The sequence below is a fragment of the Notechis scutatus genome, chromosome 1 (genome assembly GCF_049901735.1).
Source record: "Notechis scutatus isolate UNSWTSFEM ecotype Mainland chromosome 1, rNotScu1.2, whole genome shotgun sequence".
NCBI lineage: Eukaryota > Metazoa > Chordata > Lepidosauria > Squamata > Elapidae > Notechis > Notechis scutatus.
The window spans coordinates 129,554,341-129,568,601 of NC_142009.1; the positions used below are offsets into that span (position 1 = coordinate 129,554,341).

Below are 14,261 nucleotides of genomic sequence, written 5' to 3' on the forward strand. Positions count from 1 at the left end.
AGACTCCATGAGGGCGGTATGAGGGCCCGGCGTCCACAGGTGGGGTTGTGCTTACAGCCCAACACCGTGCAGGACGTTTGGCATTTGCCAGAGAACACCAAGATTGGCAAATTCACCACTGGCACCCTGTGCTCTTCACAGATGAAAGCAGGTTCACACTGAGCACATGTGACAGACGTGACAGGGTCTGGAATCGCCGTGGAGAACGTTTTGCTGCCTGCAAAATCCTCCAGCATGACTGGTTTGGCAGTGGGTCAGTAATGGTGTGGGGTGGCATTTCTTTAGGGGCTGCACAGCCTTCCATGTGCTCGCCAAAGGTAGCCTGATTGCCATTAGGAACCGAGATGAGATCCTCAGACCCCTTGTGAGACCATATGCTGGTGCGGTTGGCCCTGGGTTCCTCCTAATGCAAGACAATGCTAGACCTCATGTGGTTGGAGTGTGTCAGCAGTTCCTGCAAGACGAGGGCATTGATGCTATGGACTGGCCCGCCCGTTCCCAGACCTGAATCAATTGAGCACATCTGGGACATCATGTCTCAGTCCATCCAGCAACGCCACGTTGCACCACAGACTGTCCAGGAGTTGGGGGATGCTTTAGTCCAGGTGTGGGAGGAGATCCTCAGGATCCACCTCATCAGGAGCATGCCCAGGTGTTGTAGGGAGGTCATACAGGCACGTGGAGGCCACACACACTACTGAGCCTCATTTTGACTTGTTTTAAGGACATCACATCAAAGTTGGATCAGCCTGTAGTGTTTTTTTCAACTTTAATTTTGAGTGTAACTCCAAATCCAGACCTCCATGGGTTGCTAAATTTGATTTCCACTGACAATTTTTGTGTGATTTTGTTGTCAGCACATTCAACTATGTAATGAACAAAGTATTTAATAAGAATATTTCATTCATTCTGATCTAGGATGTCTTATTTTTGTGTTCCCTTTATTTTTTTGAGCAGTGTATATAATCTTATTAATATATTGGCTGATCATTAGTATTTCTTAATACAGTCATTAACATGCTCTGATGCTAAGGAGTTCTACTCCCCCTCCCCACCTGAAAAGAATTCTTTTCCAACTGCCAGTTGCCTCACATTTTGTTACCTCACATTCCATTACCTTAGCAACTCCACAGCCATTTGCACCACTCAGGTAACCCGAGAACACAGACAAACCTCCAAGTTGTCTCAACGACTTTAGATAGATGATAGATAGATAGATGATAGATAGATAGATAGATAGATAGATAGATAGATAGATAGATAGATAGATAGATAGATAGATAATGGATAAATGGAAAGGAAAGGAGGAAAGGAAAGGAGGAAGGGAAGGGAAAGGAGGAAAGAAGGAAAACCCAGGCTCCTGCATAGCCTGATCACAAAGTTTCATTGTGAAGCATGGATATCCAGCTAGTATGTGAAAAATCAAATAACCCCCAAGTCAAAAAGTGTGCGAATAATCTCAGATATTAAAAATGTTTCAGATGTAGCATATCACTCCCTTTTTGACTGTGATTTTACATGGATTCTGACTCCTATTCAACTGCAATGTATTGTTACTAAACTTCTAAGTGTAAAAGATTACAGCTCTTACAGTTTATAATCAATGTTTTACTTTAAATCACTAAACAAATACATATTTTATCCCTTCTCTAGTCTAAAACTTTTACGTGTTCCTGGCAAGGAGAAAGTCTGTGCTTCACCTTAGATTTTACTGTGGGATTCACATGTTTTGACAATAAAACAAAGGTAAGTAGTATCAGAAAATAAAATATAAAATATGTTGTGCTATTAGTTTAGGAAATATGAATATCAATTTATGGAGTGGGAAAAATTCCAATTTTTATATTTCAAAGGGTGGAAGATTAGAAACTGAGCTCTGCTTTAATTGAGTAAAGAGAAGGGCACTCTATGGATAGATTGGGAACAATTTAGTTCTTCAGAATCTATGGCCCTACTGCTCCTCTGACTCACCTTGAGAATTGGGGAAATGTCTCCCTGATCCATGCTTGTTTTTCACAGAGAAAGCATATTAATAAGAGGGGGAAACAATCTTCTTTCCTTCTTTCCAGTTCTTCCCATGTGCCTTCAAAATTTCCACCACTCATCAGAACAGCTCAATATATTGATTAAAATGCATCTCTAGAAAGAATGTGATATTGAACAATTGCATAGTGAAGAAAGTTCTAAAATGTATGAACAATAAATCAGACTGGCTGTTTTCTAACATGAATATAGTGAAAAAATCATTTGAAATATAATAAATGTATAATACTATATTTAAAAAGCTATGGGAAACATTACTGGATATTTCAAGTAAGCTATATTTAAACAATGCATTGGATTTAAAAACAGCAAATTTAATTTAAAGGGAGAACTCTTGACTTAAATCAAATTAGCCAATTCACTTTCATTTCCAAATAAATTATTACTTCTTTAATACCTTTCTCAATGTTTAATGATAGAACAGTACATTTGATCAATAAAATACTGCTCTGACTATATCAATTTATTAGACAAATCTATGAAATGCTGAATCATAGCAAGAAAGCTCATATTCTTCCATGAATATAAAGAACAGAACTTCAAATCTAGAAATCCATTAAAATAGAAGGAAAAGTACAAAAGTAATGGACCTACTATGAACGTATACTTTATTTAATACTATAAAAATAAATATGTCAAACTTCTTAATTTATTACATATGCCATGTAAATATTAATAGCAAATTATTCCTGAGAATATACAAAGCATAGCCATTGGTCTTATTCAAATTAAACTGAGGCCAGATATGTATATAAGCAGGGAAGCTGTTCTATAGTGCAGGTGAATACCAACATGTTGTAGGAGGTCTTTATTATGCTCATTGACTAAAATTATGAAAATCAACAAATTAATTGAGCAGTTTCTGATAAAATATAAGCATATAATTATAACTAAGATGACTAGAGTTTCTGTCTATAAGAGGGATATCGTTTTGAGTTCCAGATTATTAAATGTTTTAATCTTATTTTCATTTGAATGGTTTATTTATTTGGTTGGTTGGTTGGTTGGTTTGTAGTAAGCTATCCAGAGCTGTAGAGCTTGTGCATTTCAAAAATAAATAATCAGCAAGACCTTTCATATGTTGCAAACAGTATTTACCACATTCAAGGAAATAGAAACATACTGGGCTAGTAGGAGTAACTGCATAAATTTAATCATAATTGTCTGGGTACATCATCAAATAAGGAGTTATGAAGTGTGCTCTGGCATCATTAGAGAAACTGCAGCGTAACACAAAATGGGTTGTGGGTTCTGTGGCTGCTTCTCTACAAGGGGAACAATCAAAGCTATTTAGGAAATTATGTATACATGCCTTTGAGATGTTGGGAGATCATGAAGATATGCTGATGTTAGCTCTTTTGGGGATGTGGGATGTTAATGGATTTAAATACCTTGCTGGCTTGAAAAAGGGGCTTTTGATTACTCAGAAAGACATTCCTGGGTACGGCAGACTGGTCCAAATGGCCTTCCCAGGCTCTAGTACATTACTTGACTACAGTAAGTGCATGATCATAACCCATCATCAAAATAATTATTTTTGAGAAGCCATAGAGTTGACATTTTTGCAAGAATGATCTTTTCTATTTTTGATTCATAATTAGTGTCCATATGCAAAGATCACAGTTCTTCCAACTAAAGCTACAACTTTAGCCAATGGGCAAAATGTTAAGAATTTTCCATTTCCTTGCAGAAGATTCTCTGGAGATTTAAATTTTCTCAGCTCAAGGGGTCATCAGATGATGGAAAAACTCGAGTTAAACTGCTTTTTCAGAATACTGAAACAAAACAGATTGAGACAAAGGTCAGTACAATACTTTGCTGCATATAGAATATATATCATAGAAATACAAAATATATCAAGGTTATCTAGGTTTCTAAGTCATATTGCAGAGGTAATCTATAGCATGATTTCTCTTTATTTCCACACAATGTGGATTACCAATAAGCAATCAGTATTGTTCTCGTATTTATCATATCTTATTGTATTGAGCTGAGTTATTGATGTGACAGACATTTCAATTTCTTTTTATGGATGCACATTATTTAGTCAAAGATTAAAGTTGGTGGATAAGTAACAATTGTTTAAAGAAACCAATTATGTATGATTTTCTGCCTAATCACATTACTTCTATTTATCAAATTCACCCACTGTACTCACAGTTGCTTTTCATTTGTTTGTGTTCCTTTATACTGCAAAAAAAAATCCCTTTCTAAAGAAGTAAATATGATTCACATGATTCAAAATGCATATAAGCATAAATTTTCTGTCCACTATAACTTCTCATTATTATTCTATCTTCAATGGTGTTGGATGATTTCAGAACAGATGGTCGCATCACTTGATAGTCTGGGAACATGTACTTATTTACACATAAATGACACACTCTTACATTTACACTTGCACACGTATAAATCCCCTCATTCCCCATCTTAGTGATATTAAGTGGAGCCGGTGTTGGGAGGAAGCCATGAGATTTCATAGCTTTTCTTCCTAGTGATCCTGCCTTTCCACTCCATTGCCATTCTGTTCTTCTGGTCCAGTCTTTTTTAAATCAACATTTGAGATAGTTGATTGGCTTGCTGGCCTGCAAAAAAAGTAATTTAAATTTTCCACAGGCCACATTTTTATTTTTTATTTTTCGTACATAGAGTCAGCCTATGGTCTATGGACCTTCGATCTTTAAGTAAACAAGATATGCCGGTGAATATTTGGTTCAACTGCTTTACAATTTACCAACGTACCTAACTGGTATATTGGTGTATTCATAATCCACTTCACAAACTAGTTTTTCCTATTGAAATTTATACAAATGTTCACTTTTTCCTAAGTAATTTAAGATTTTCTCTGGTTGCATGAATAGGTACAGTAACTTTATGTTGATGCCAGGAGAACAAAGAAAAAGTTGATTAAGTGGTGTGATGGGCAGAGTTTTCTAATTTTCATATTTGTTTTTGGATTCAAAAACTACTAGAATGGGAGGAAAAGTAAGGTGGATAACTTGAATATTTATTATTAATGGAGTCTGTACTGTCACAATGGCCAGGTTTGTGATGGGTTTGCAGTTGCTGGATAGCAAAGTGCAACCAATAATGAGAAACCCATAATGAAATCAAGCAATGTGAACTTCATTCCCCTTGAGTACACAAACTAGCAAATGTCAGAAGAACAAAGCAGATGCTCTTGTAATCTTTGTTCCCCCATTTTAATGGGTCATTTAAGTTGTAAGACTGTAGGAACAAAGTAGACAAAGGAGAACCTTCAATCAAAACTTGTTTCTTATGTCTTCTTCCAGCCATATAGAGAGCATACCCCCCCCCCAAAAAAAAAAAAAACCTCAAAAGGTTCCCAGCTTCTCTTAGAACCTGGAAACATCCCTAGGCTTCTATTTCCCTTGGAAATAACCTTTAATAGTCTTTTATTACAACAGATTTGATAATATTTATGATTCCTGCGAAAAAAGAAAATCCATTAAATGGCAGAAACTATGCCCAAAGGAAGAAATATTTTACAAAGCATAACTCTTGAACATTATGCTACCTTTGAGTGAAGTTGTAAAATCATAGGGGGAGAAATCAATATCCCAGTGAGAAGACCTTGGTAGGCTGATCCTGTTGAACAAAAAACAGACTGTGGACTCTCAGTTCAGCTTCAGACAAATGACTCTCTTAGATTAGGACAAACAAATAAACCAAAGGACTTGACAGGATGGCAATATTGGGGAGAAAGGGAATGTTTTTCAGGAAGCTGGCTCTCATAGGGGAGAAGTGCTATTTTATGATAACCAAAAACATTTTCTTGTCTCTGGTTGTGTTCTTCTAGTACTTGGTAGTCAGGGAGGAGAATTAAAAAAGTTGGAGAAAAGAAATTCATCTCCATTTGGGGATTTTGTTAAAAAGAAAACTCTTCCAGTTGAAACATATTTTTTTCTTTTAACAAGTAAGGCCACTGTACAGACCTGGGCTATTTCAAATAGACTGGTCCATAAGTGGGTTGAGAGGTCTATTCTCTGCTTTTATTTTGATCAGCACGGTTCCATGTCTGTTTTGTGGGAAGCATAGCTTTCCAATATTCCCAAGCATGTATGAATAGGGCTATTTTGCAGTGAGATTTCAGTTTAGACTGCAGTCCAACAATTAATGGACCTTGTTGACTTAAAAGGAAACTTAAGTAAGTAACTATTTTAAGAGCATTGGGATGAGAACTAAACCTTCCGGAACCATCTTAATAGCTCAGTCTAGTTTGATGAGGAACCATTGATGCACAACTTTTAAGGATGACTTTTAAATCACCTTGGATTCAGCTTAGGCATTCAGTCCATATTTCAGTAATTTGCTCCTCAGAACATAATGAGGATTCTTCATCAAATTCATAACATGCCAACAATATTGGGAAAATTATTAAAGCAATGAAATAAAACTAAGATTTTGTCCAGTAGTGGGATTCAATTTTTTTTTACTACAGGTTCTGTGGGCATGGCTTGGTGGGAGTGGTGTGACTTGGTGGGCGTGGCAGGGGAAGGATACTGTAAAATCTCCAGTCAGAGCTAGTATTTGCCGGTTCACTCAACTACTCAAAATTTCTGCTTCCGGTTCTCCAGAACTGGTCAGAACCTGCTGAATACCACCTCTGATTTTGTCCCAAGAAGTCCACAGTGACTTCTAGTAAGACAAGAGTTATTTTAGAAAATGGAAACAAAGGGCTTAGAAAAAAATCTTCCAAAGAATGAATAAAGCCTCATTAAAACTCTGTCTGGCTACTTTTGAAACTGTTCAGTTGTATCATCTCAGAGGAACCTTCACCATATCTAAAACATGGCTTTGAGCAAAATCTGATGATAGCCACCAATGTTCCAAATATTGCTAATTATATCAGAATGCATTTTGACTTTTAGATATATATATAAACCAGTGGAAAATTTGAATAACATTTCTTCATTTCAGATGTTTCATTTCAGATGTTTCTTTGGGAGATATTTAGTGGCAGCACTTGTGATATAAGGTGATATTCCTTCTTTAGCTCCATGTCTCCAACAAACGTTTTTCCTTCCTTTATTCACACAGTTAAACAGAGAAGGAGCTTAGCATAGTATAATAATATACTGAGCATTTCTCAACAAGATATTCAAAGTGCAGAATTTAAAGTCTGTGTGCATTTGTGTGTTTGTGTGTTCCTTTCTCAGAATCTTTTGCACGTGGACTCATAATTGGTAAGTTCAAACCACAGCGGCAGGGCAAATTAAATTCTACTCATATTGTCCCCACTACATCAGATCGATTACCTTGAGCATTAAAATACTGACATGGCATTTTCAAGTGAGAAGATATACACTGCTCAAAAAAATAAAGGGAACACAAAAATAAGACACCCTAGATCTGAATGAATGAAATATTCTTATTAAATACTGTGTTCATTACATAGTTGAATGTGCTGACAACAAAATCACACAAAAATTATCAATGGAAATCAAATTTAGCAACCCATGGAGGTCTGGATTTGGAGTTACACTCAAAATTAAAGTGGAAAAAAACACTACAGGCTGATCCAACTTTGATGTAATGTCCTTAAAACAAGTCAAAATGAGGCTCAGTAGTGTGTGTGGCCTCCACGTGCCTGTATGACCTCCCTACAATGCCTGGGCATGCTCCTGATGAGGTGGTGGATGGTCTCCTGAGGGATCTCCTCCCACACCTGGACTAAAGCATCCCCCAACTCCTGGACAGTCTGTGGTGCAACGTGGTGTTGCTGGATGGAGTGAGACATGATGTCCCAGATGTGCTCAATTGGATTCAGGTCTGGGGAACGGGCGGGCCAGTCCATAGCATCAATGCCTTCATCTTGCAGGAACTGCTGACACACTCCAGCCACATGAGGTCTAGCATTGTCTTGCATTAGGAGGAACCCAGGGCCAACCGCACCAGCATATGGTCTCACAAGGAGTCTGAGGATCTCATCTCGGTACCTAATGGCAATCAGGCTACCTCAGGTGAGCACATGGAGGGCTGTGCAGCCCCCTAAAGAAATGCCACCCCACACCATTACTGACCCACTGTCAAACCAGTTATGCTGGAGGATTTTGCAGGCAGCAGAACATTCTCCACGGCATCTCCAGACCCTGTCACGTCTGTCACATGTGCTCAGTGTGAACCTGCTTTCATCTGTGAAGAGCACAGGGCGCCAGTGGCGAATTTGCCAATCTTGATGTTCTCTGGCAAATGCCAAACGTCCTGCACGGTGTTGGGCTGTAAGCACAACCCCCACCTGTGGATGTCAGGCCCTCATACCATCCTCATGGGGTCTGTTTCTGACTGTTTGAGCAGCCACATGCACATTTTTGGCCCGCTGGAGGTCATTTTGCAGGGCTCTGGCAGTGCTCCTCCTGTCCCTCCTTGCACAAAGGCGGAGGTAGCGGTCCTGATGCTGGGTTGTTGCCCTCCTACGGCCTCCTCCACGTCTCCTGATGTACTGGCCTGTCTCTTGGTAGCGCCTCCATGCTCTGGACACTACGCTGACAAACACAGCAAACCTTCTTGCCACAGCTTGCATTGATGTGCCATCCTGGATGGCCTGCACTACCTGAGCCACTTGTGTGGGTTGTAGACTCCGTCTCATGCTATCACTAGAGTGAAAGCATTGCCAGCATTCAAAAGTGACCAAACCATCAGCCAGAAAGCATAGGAACTGAGAAGTGGTCTGTGGTCACCACCTGCAGAACCACTCCTTTATTGGGGATGTCTTGCTAACTGCCTATGCTTTCCACCTGTTGTCTATTCCATTTGCACAACAGCATGTGAAATTGATAGTCAATCAGTGTTGCTACCTAAGTGGACAATTTGATTTCACAGAAGTGTGATTTACTTGGAGTTACATTGTGTTGTTTAAGTGTTCCCTTTATTTTTTTGAGCAGTGTATATTAAAGAAAGCCATCTTTTGTTAAACTAGAAAGCGTAATAATCTGTAGGAAAAAATATTATTGATGCTTTTTGTTTCACCTTTTCTGTTTTTCTTATTTTCCTTTCAGGAACTAGAATTTCAGGATTTGACAGCAGTTTTAAACTGCATCCATTCATTTATAGCTGCTAAAGTTGCATCGGTGGATCCATCATTTATAGACAGCCAATTCATTGCAAGAAAATATACTTACAGTAATTAAGAGAACAATGTGTTGTGATTATAACAGATAAATTATTTTCTTAAAGAAAAAAATATTTCATGTGCACTATTACGGTTCCATGTAATTTTATAACAGATCTATAGTTGTATTATCAATAAAAGCTACTAGTTTTCACATTTGATTCATCATTATTAAAATTGGTGAGTTAAGTTTTTATTTAAACTGAATCAGTTTGCACCCAAAAGAATATATTCTTAATATAATAACTTGTAATCTTATTTTAAACCTTTTTATCAAGCATTATCCATTTAACAATTCACTTGAGAACAACAATTTTCTTAAATGCTAAAATATATTTGGAGACGCAACTGAGCTTTGTTTATAATGACTCACTTGACTAGGTTAATGGCTTTTAAATTCAAGTTTAACTTTTAAAAAGTTTGCTTTTCTAGAGCAGAGATTGTTATCAAAATTCAACAGATTCATACTTCTTTATCAGTATATGCTATGCAGTATGCATGATTTTATAACTTGGTATTTCATTTAAAGCTGCAATGCTTTGATCACTTACGGTACTTAGAATTAAATTCCTTAAAGATGAATAGTTTACTTCTGAATAAACATATGTAGGATTAAACTGTATAATGAAAACATACAGTGCTAACAGTACACAGTTATCTATTTTTCTGTGGTTTAAGTTTCTACAATTTCATTAAAAGGAAAAATAGAAATTTTGAACACTGGGAGGGATACATTTTTAGCTGAAGAAAGCACCTAAAATGAGGTGCTGGGGTAGAATAAAATAGTGAATGGCACTAGGCCAAAAATTAAACTTTAATTCCCTAACATTAGCTTGTTAAATTCATGTAGTTGGTTGTTCCTTGTTAATAATTTCCTTGTTCCCATTTTCACATTAAAACTGCAACTTAGCAAAATATTTTTCTGGGAATACTTTGGGGGAAGTTTCAAAGGCTTTGAGAGGGTATCTTGTGACCCTTAAGTTGCAGTTTGAGTATCCTTTTCTATTTTATTGTTCATATTTGTCATCTTTGATATTAATGTGAATTTCTGTTTTGCTTAACTATTTAAGTTTACATTTAAGGATAATATCCAGTCAAATCTCATTCATGTAATTAAACATGGCTTCCCTTAGCAGTTTCTTAGAAAGAAATTTCTCACAAATGGATTCCTCCAGGTTATTAGTAACATTAAATCAACCACAATACTCCACAATTATCATGCTTCATATCTAATAATAAAACCATACTCCAGGAACATGACTGAAGATTAAATTGGCCAGTTTAACCTAAGTTTGCCATTCTACATTATTTTAAAGCCTGGTATACAGCTTAAATTTTAAAATATATATTTGCTGCATATTGTTTCAGAATTGGTTAACCATTCTATAAATGAGTCTAAATGTAGATTAAAATAATCCAGATTACCTATAAACTGGTCTAGTCTTATTTCCTAATTATGAGTCTACTCTGATCCTACAAATAATAACTATATTAACCATAAATATGGCACTTTATTTTATAAAGGCTTTCAAATATTACGATCTTAATAATTTTTATACGAATTCCGTAAAAATATTTTTCCCAAATTTGTAAAATGGGGAGTGTTATGCAGTGAGTTGGATGAAAAAGTACTGTAGTAGCATGAACACGATCTGGTAATTTGGTGACAGAAGAGACATTTTAATCAAAGATTTCTAGCCTATTTCATAACCGCCATGGCATATAGTAAGTACTAAGCAATTGATTTAATAAGTATTTACTTCTGGATTTGTTGAAAAAACATCTGATCAATCAGGCTAATTCTATTCTTCTTTAGAGCACAGGCAGACAATTTTTTATGACCAAAGGGTACAGTTTTTAATCAGAGGAATTTTATGTTATGATACGATTGGAAAGTTGTGGCAGAATTTCCAGTTTCATTTTTTTTTCTTTGTGTCTATATGTGTGCTTGTGTTGTAGACATTTCAAACCTATTTCAACTTTAATACACTGGTTTTATTTGGTTACCCCAGAAAAAAAATCATTTGGACATTACATTGTCTGTATTGAATGCCTTGCAGTCAAATTTCACCATTGCAACATATAAAAGAAAATCTAATAAACCATTCGTAGCATTCAGGTTGCCCACCTCTGATTTAGACCAGGCAATATCTTTGCTGGAAGATATCTTTGATAGTTGTATACAGTTAAGACAATCCGCCCCCCGCCTTTCAAAAAAAAAAAATCTAGGGTGTTTCTGTGAAACAGCACAATTATCAGGCAATGAGTTGTTATTCCCTGCTTTATCCCTAGTTATATAATTAATTGTGTCAGATAGTAAGTGAGGACATGCTAGATGCATATGCTGCTAAAAACAATGGAAAGTGGAATGGAATTAATTTGAATGAAATGCAGTCCATATAGATTGGTTTACATTACATTTTTGATCCAAATGCATACAGAAGCTTGCATTTCATAGGCCTCAAGGGAAAAGGATCACTAGCTTGTGGACTAATAGTAGTGACTTAACATAAATATAATCAATTGGTAATAATAATATGAAAACAACTTAATTGTATATTTTCTACAAATATAACTCTATTATAAGAGATTAAAGGGGTTAGAATATCCAGAGTTCTTTTATCACCTTTACAGAAAATCAAAATACTGACATGGTTAAAGAGGATATAAAATTTACAACCTAGAAAGACCTGAAAGAAAACTGACCATAGATAGCTAATACAATTCTCTCCAAACCCAATTAATTTACAAGACCAAGTTCAAAATAGGAATGTAGGATCCACAGTCACATAGAAACTAATGTTTGTTGTTGCTGCTGTTGTTTTATTGCTGGGATTTTTAGCAATTGAGTGCAATTGATTCTTCTTATGGTGGCAATTACTTACCGAATGTCCTTTTTAACAAAAAAATAAGTGTCTTAAAAGTAAACAAATAAATCACAAGTATGGACTCATCAAAATGATGTAGACAACAACAGCTGGATTACAGCATCAATACAAACAAATTATAGCTTTGGAAGATTTACATTTAGAAGCCTCAGTACAGAGAGGTCAGCTCATGCTCCATATTATTGGCATGCTATACTTTTTAAATTTATTTAAAGGATAACAACTAACAACTTTAATTTGATGGGGGGAATTCATTTGAGGAAACAGAAAAGATAGGTTTATCCAGCATCGTTGGAGTGAGCTGGGGTAGCTGCCAAATGTTTGCAGGAAGTACAAAAAAATAGCCAGGATGTTGTTCATCATCAGATCAGATTATTTTGATATCCAATATTAATGGATAACAATTATTATTAATAATTATAATAATAATTGTCATTGTATAACTGCTGCAGAAATAAGAGCAGAATATTGAGACACCACTCTTTTTTCATATCTAATGAAATCATACTTGGAACATGATTAGAACCTAAATTGGCCAGTTTAACCTAAATTCACCATTCTATATTATTTTAAAGCCTGCTCTTGAAAATCAATTTAAATATATATATTTGCTAAGTATAGTTTCAGAATTAGTCAAAAGTTCTGAAAATTAGTGTAAACATAGATATAAACCATTCAGATTATCTGTTTGTATCCAAGAAGTTTATCATTCTGTAGTTACTGCAGAAATAAGGGCAGAATTTGAGGGACCTCTCACGTTTCCCAGAACTTCCAAACTCGCCTGCAAACTTGTTCCTTTCCTTCCGCAAAACTCGCCATTGTTATAAGGAGCTTCATTCAGAAGTTACTTAAACTCTCCCAATATGGTACAAGAGATACATGCCTCACAACATGCATTGCTTCAGTCACACAGATGACATAAGAAAATCTGGATAAACTACCTCTGTCTGGCCTGTTCTCACTCTAAGAAACTGAAACAAAAGACCTGGACTGTTGGCAAGCCTCATTCATATAAAATGGTTAACAAGGGGATATATATGTGTGAGCTCCTTCACTCCTATTTGTAACCATTAGTTGCACTGTAACATGTATTTTGTACGTGCTGGAACAATACGCAAAGACTCACTTCATGGATTCCTAAGATGAGCTCAACCCCCCTCCTATGTGCAAGAATCCAAATCAAAGCATCCTCAAGAGATACTTGTCTAAACTCCACTTAAATACTTCCAGGGAAGGGAACACATTACCTCCTCATCAAACTGCTATTACCATTTCAACATGTTTTCCTATCAGTAAATAACAGTCTGACTTAAATTATTATGTCCTGCACTCTTCCAATTAGGAAATGCAGAGGGAGAAAAAAGATGAGAGAGAGAGAGAGAGAGAGAGAGAGAGAGAGAGAGAGAGAGAGAGAGACTAACATGAGCTCCAATGGGACTTTTGTGAAATAAACAAGAAGATACCAAAAATATGTCAGAATTAATACATTGATCATAATTTAGTAAGAGGATTAAAGTTCCAACATATTATACACACACATCCAGGAATTAGTTTTAACAGCAGCAAACATCTTTTGAGAGATTCCTTCCTTCCTTCCTTCCTTCCTTCCTTCCTTCCTTCCTTCCTTCCTTCCTTCCTTCCTTCCTTCCTTCCTTCCTTCCCAGTGTAGTCTCTTTTTCTGGCATTCCTTAGAGGATTTCCACCTTCCTTGGAATAAGGTCCAGCACTGCTTAGCTTTTGGGGATCATGTAAGGTCAGCTAGATGTTGATTTATCCAACATGCAAGAAAGCAAGTTGTAAGAGGAGGAACATCAAAAGGCTTACACTCCACCAACCTCACCACAGAAATGGTCACCTGCTGACAGCTTCTCTGCTCATCATCCAGAAAGGCTGTTTTTGAAGTCTTCTGTTGCATTTAAGCATTTCCATGCCAATACATACCACATTTTTAAAAGAGTCTGCTTCATTCAAATACTATCTCATGACTTGAATGCAAAAAAAAAAAAAAAAAACCCAACTTTTCCCCTGAATTTGTCTCTTTAAAATAATATCTATTTTTCCTTCATCAGATTGGTCAAGATACTGATTCTATTTACTGTCTTATCAGAATGTATAGAAAAGCCTTGTAACATTTTCTGTAATAACAACAAAAGTCTTCCATATACCAACAAAAAAGAAAAGAAAAACACCATTTTTTA

The 14,261-nt window shown here is 36.3% G+C and overlaps 1 protein-coding gene across 1 annotated transcript in view; it reads left to right on the plus strand.

Moving 5' to 3' along the window:
* Positions 1-9,329, plus strand: part of SNTG2 (syntrophin gamma 2) — a 178,837-nt gene extending 169,508 nt beyond the window's left edge. The window contains exons 14-16 of the mRNA XM_087946003.1: positions 1,654-1,746; positions 3,734-3,844; positions 9,063-9,329. Of these exons, the coding sequence (XP_087802129.1) occupies positions 1,654-1,746; positions 3,734-3,844; positions 9,063-9,194 (336 nt within the window). The 3' untranslated portion in view covers positions 9,195-9,329. The remainder of the gene's footprint in view (positions 1-1,653; positions 1,747-3,733; positions 3,845-9,062) is intronic.
* The last annotated feature ends 4,932 nt before the right edge of the window (positions 9,330-14,261 follow it).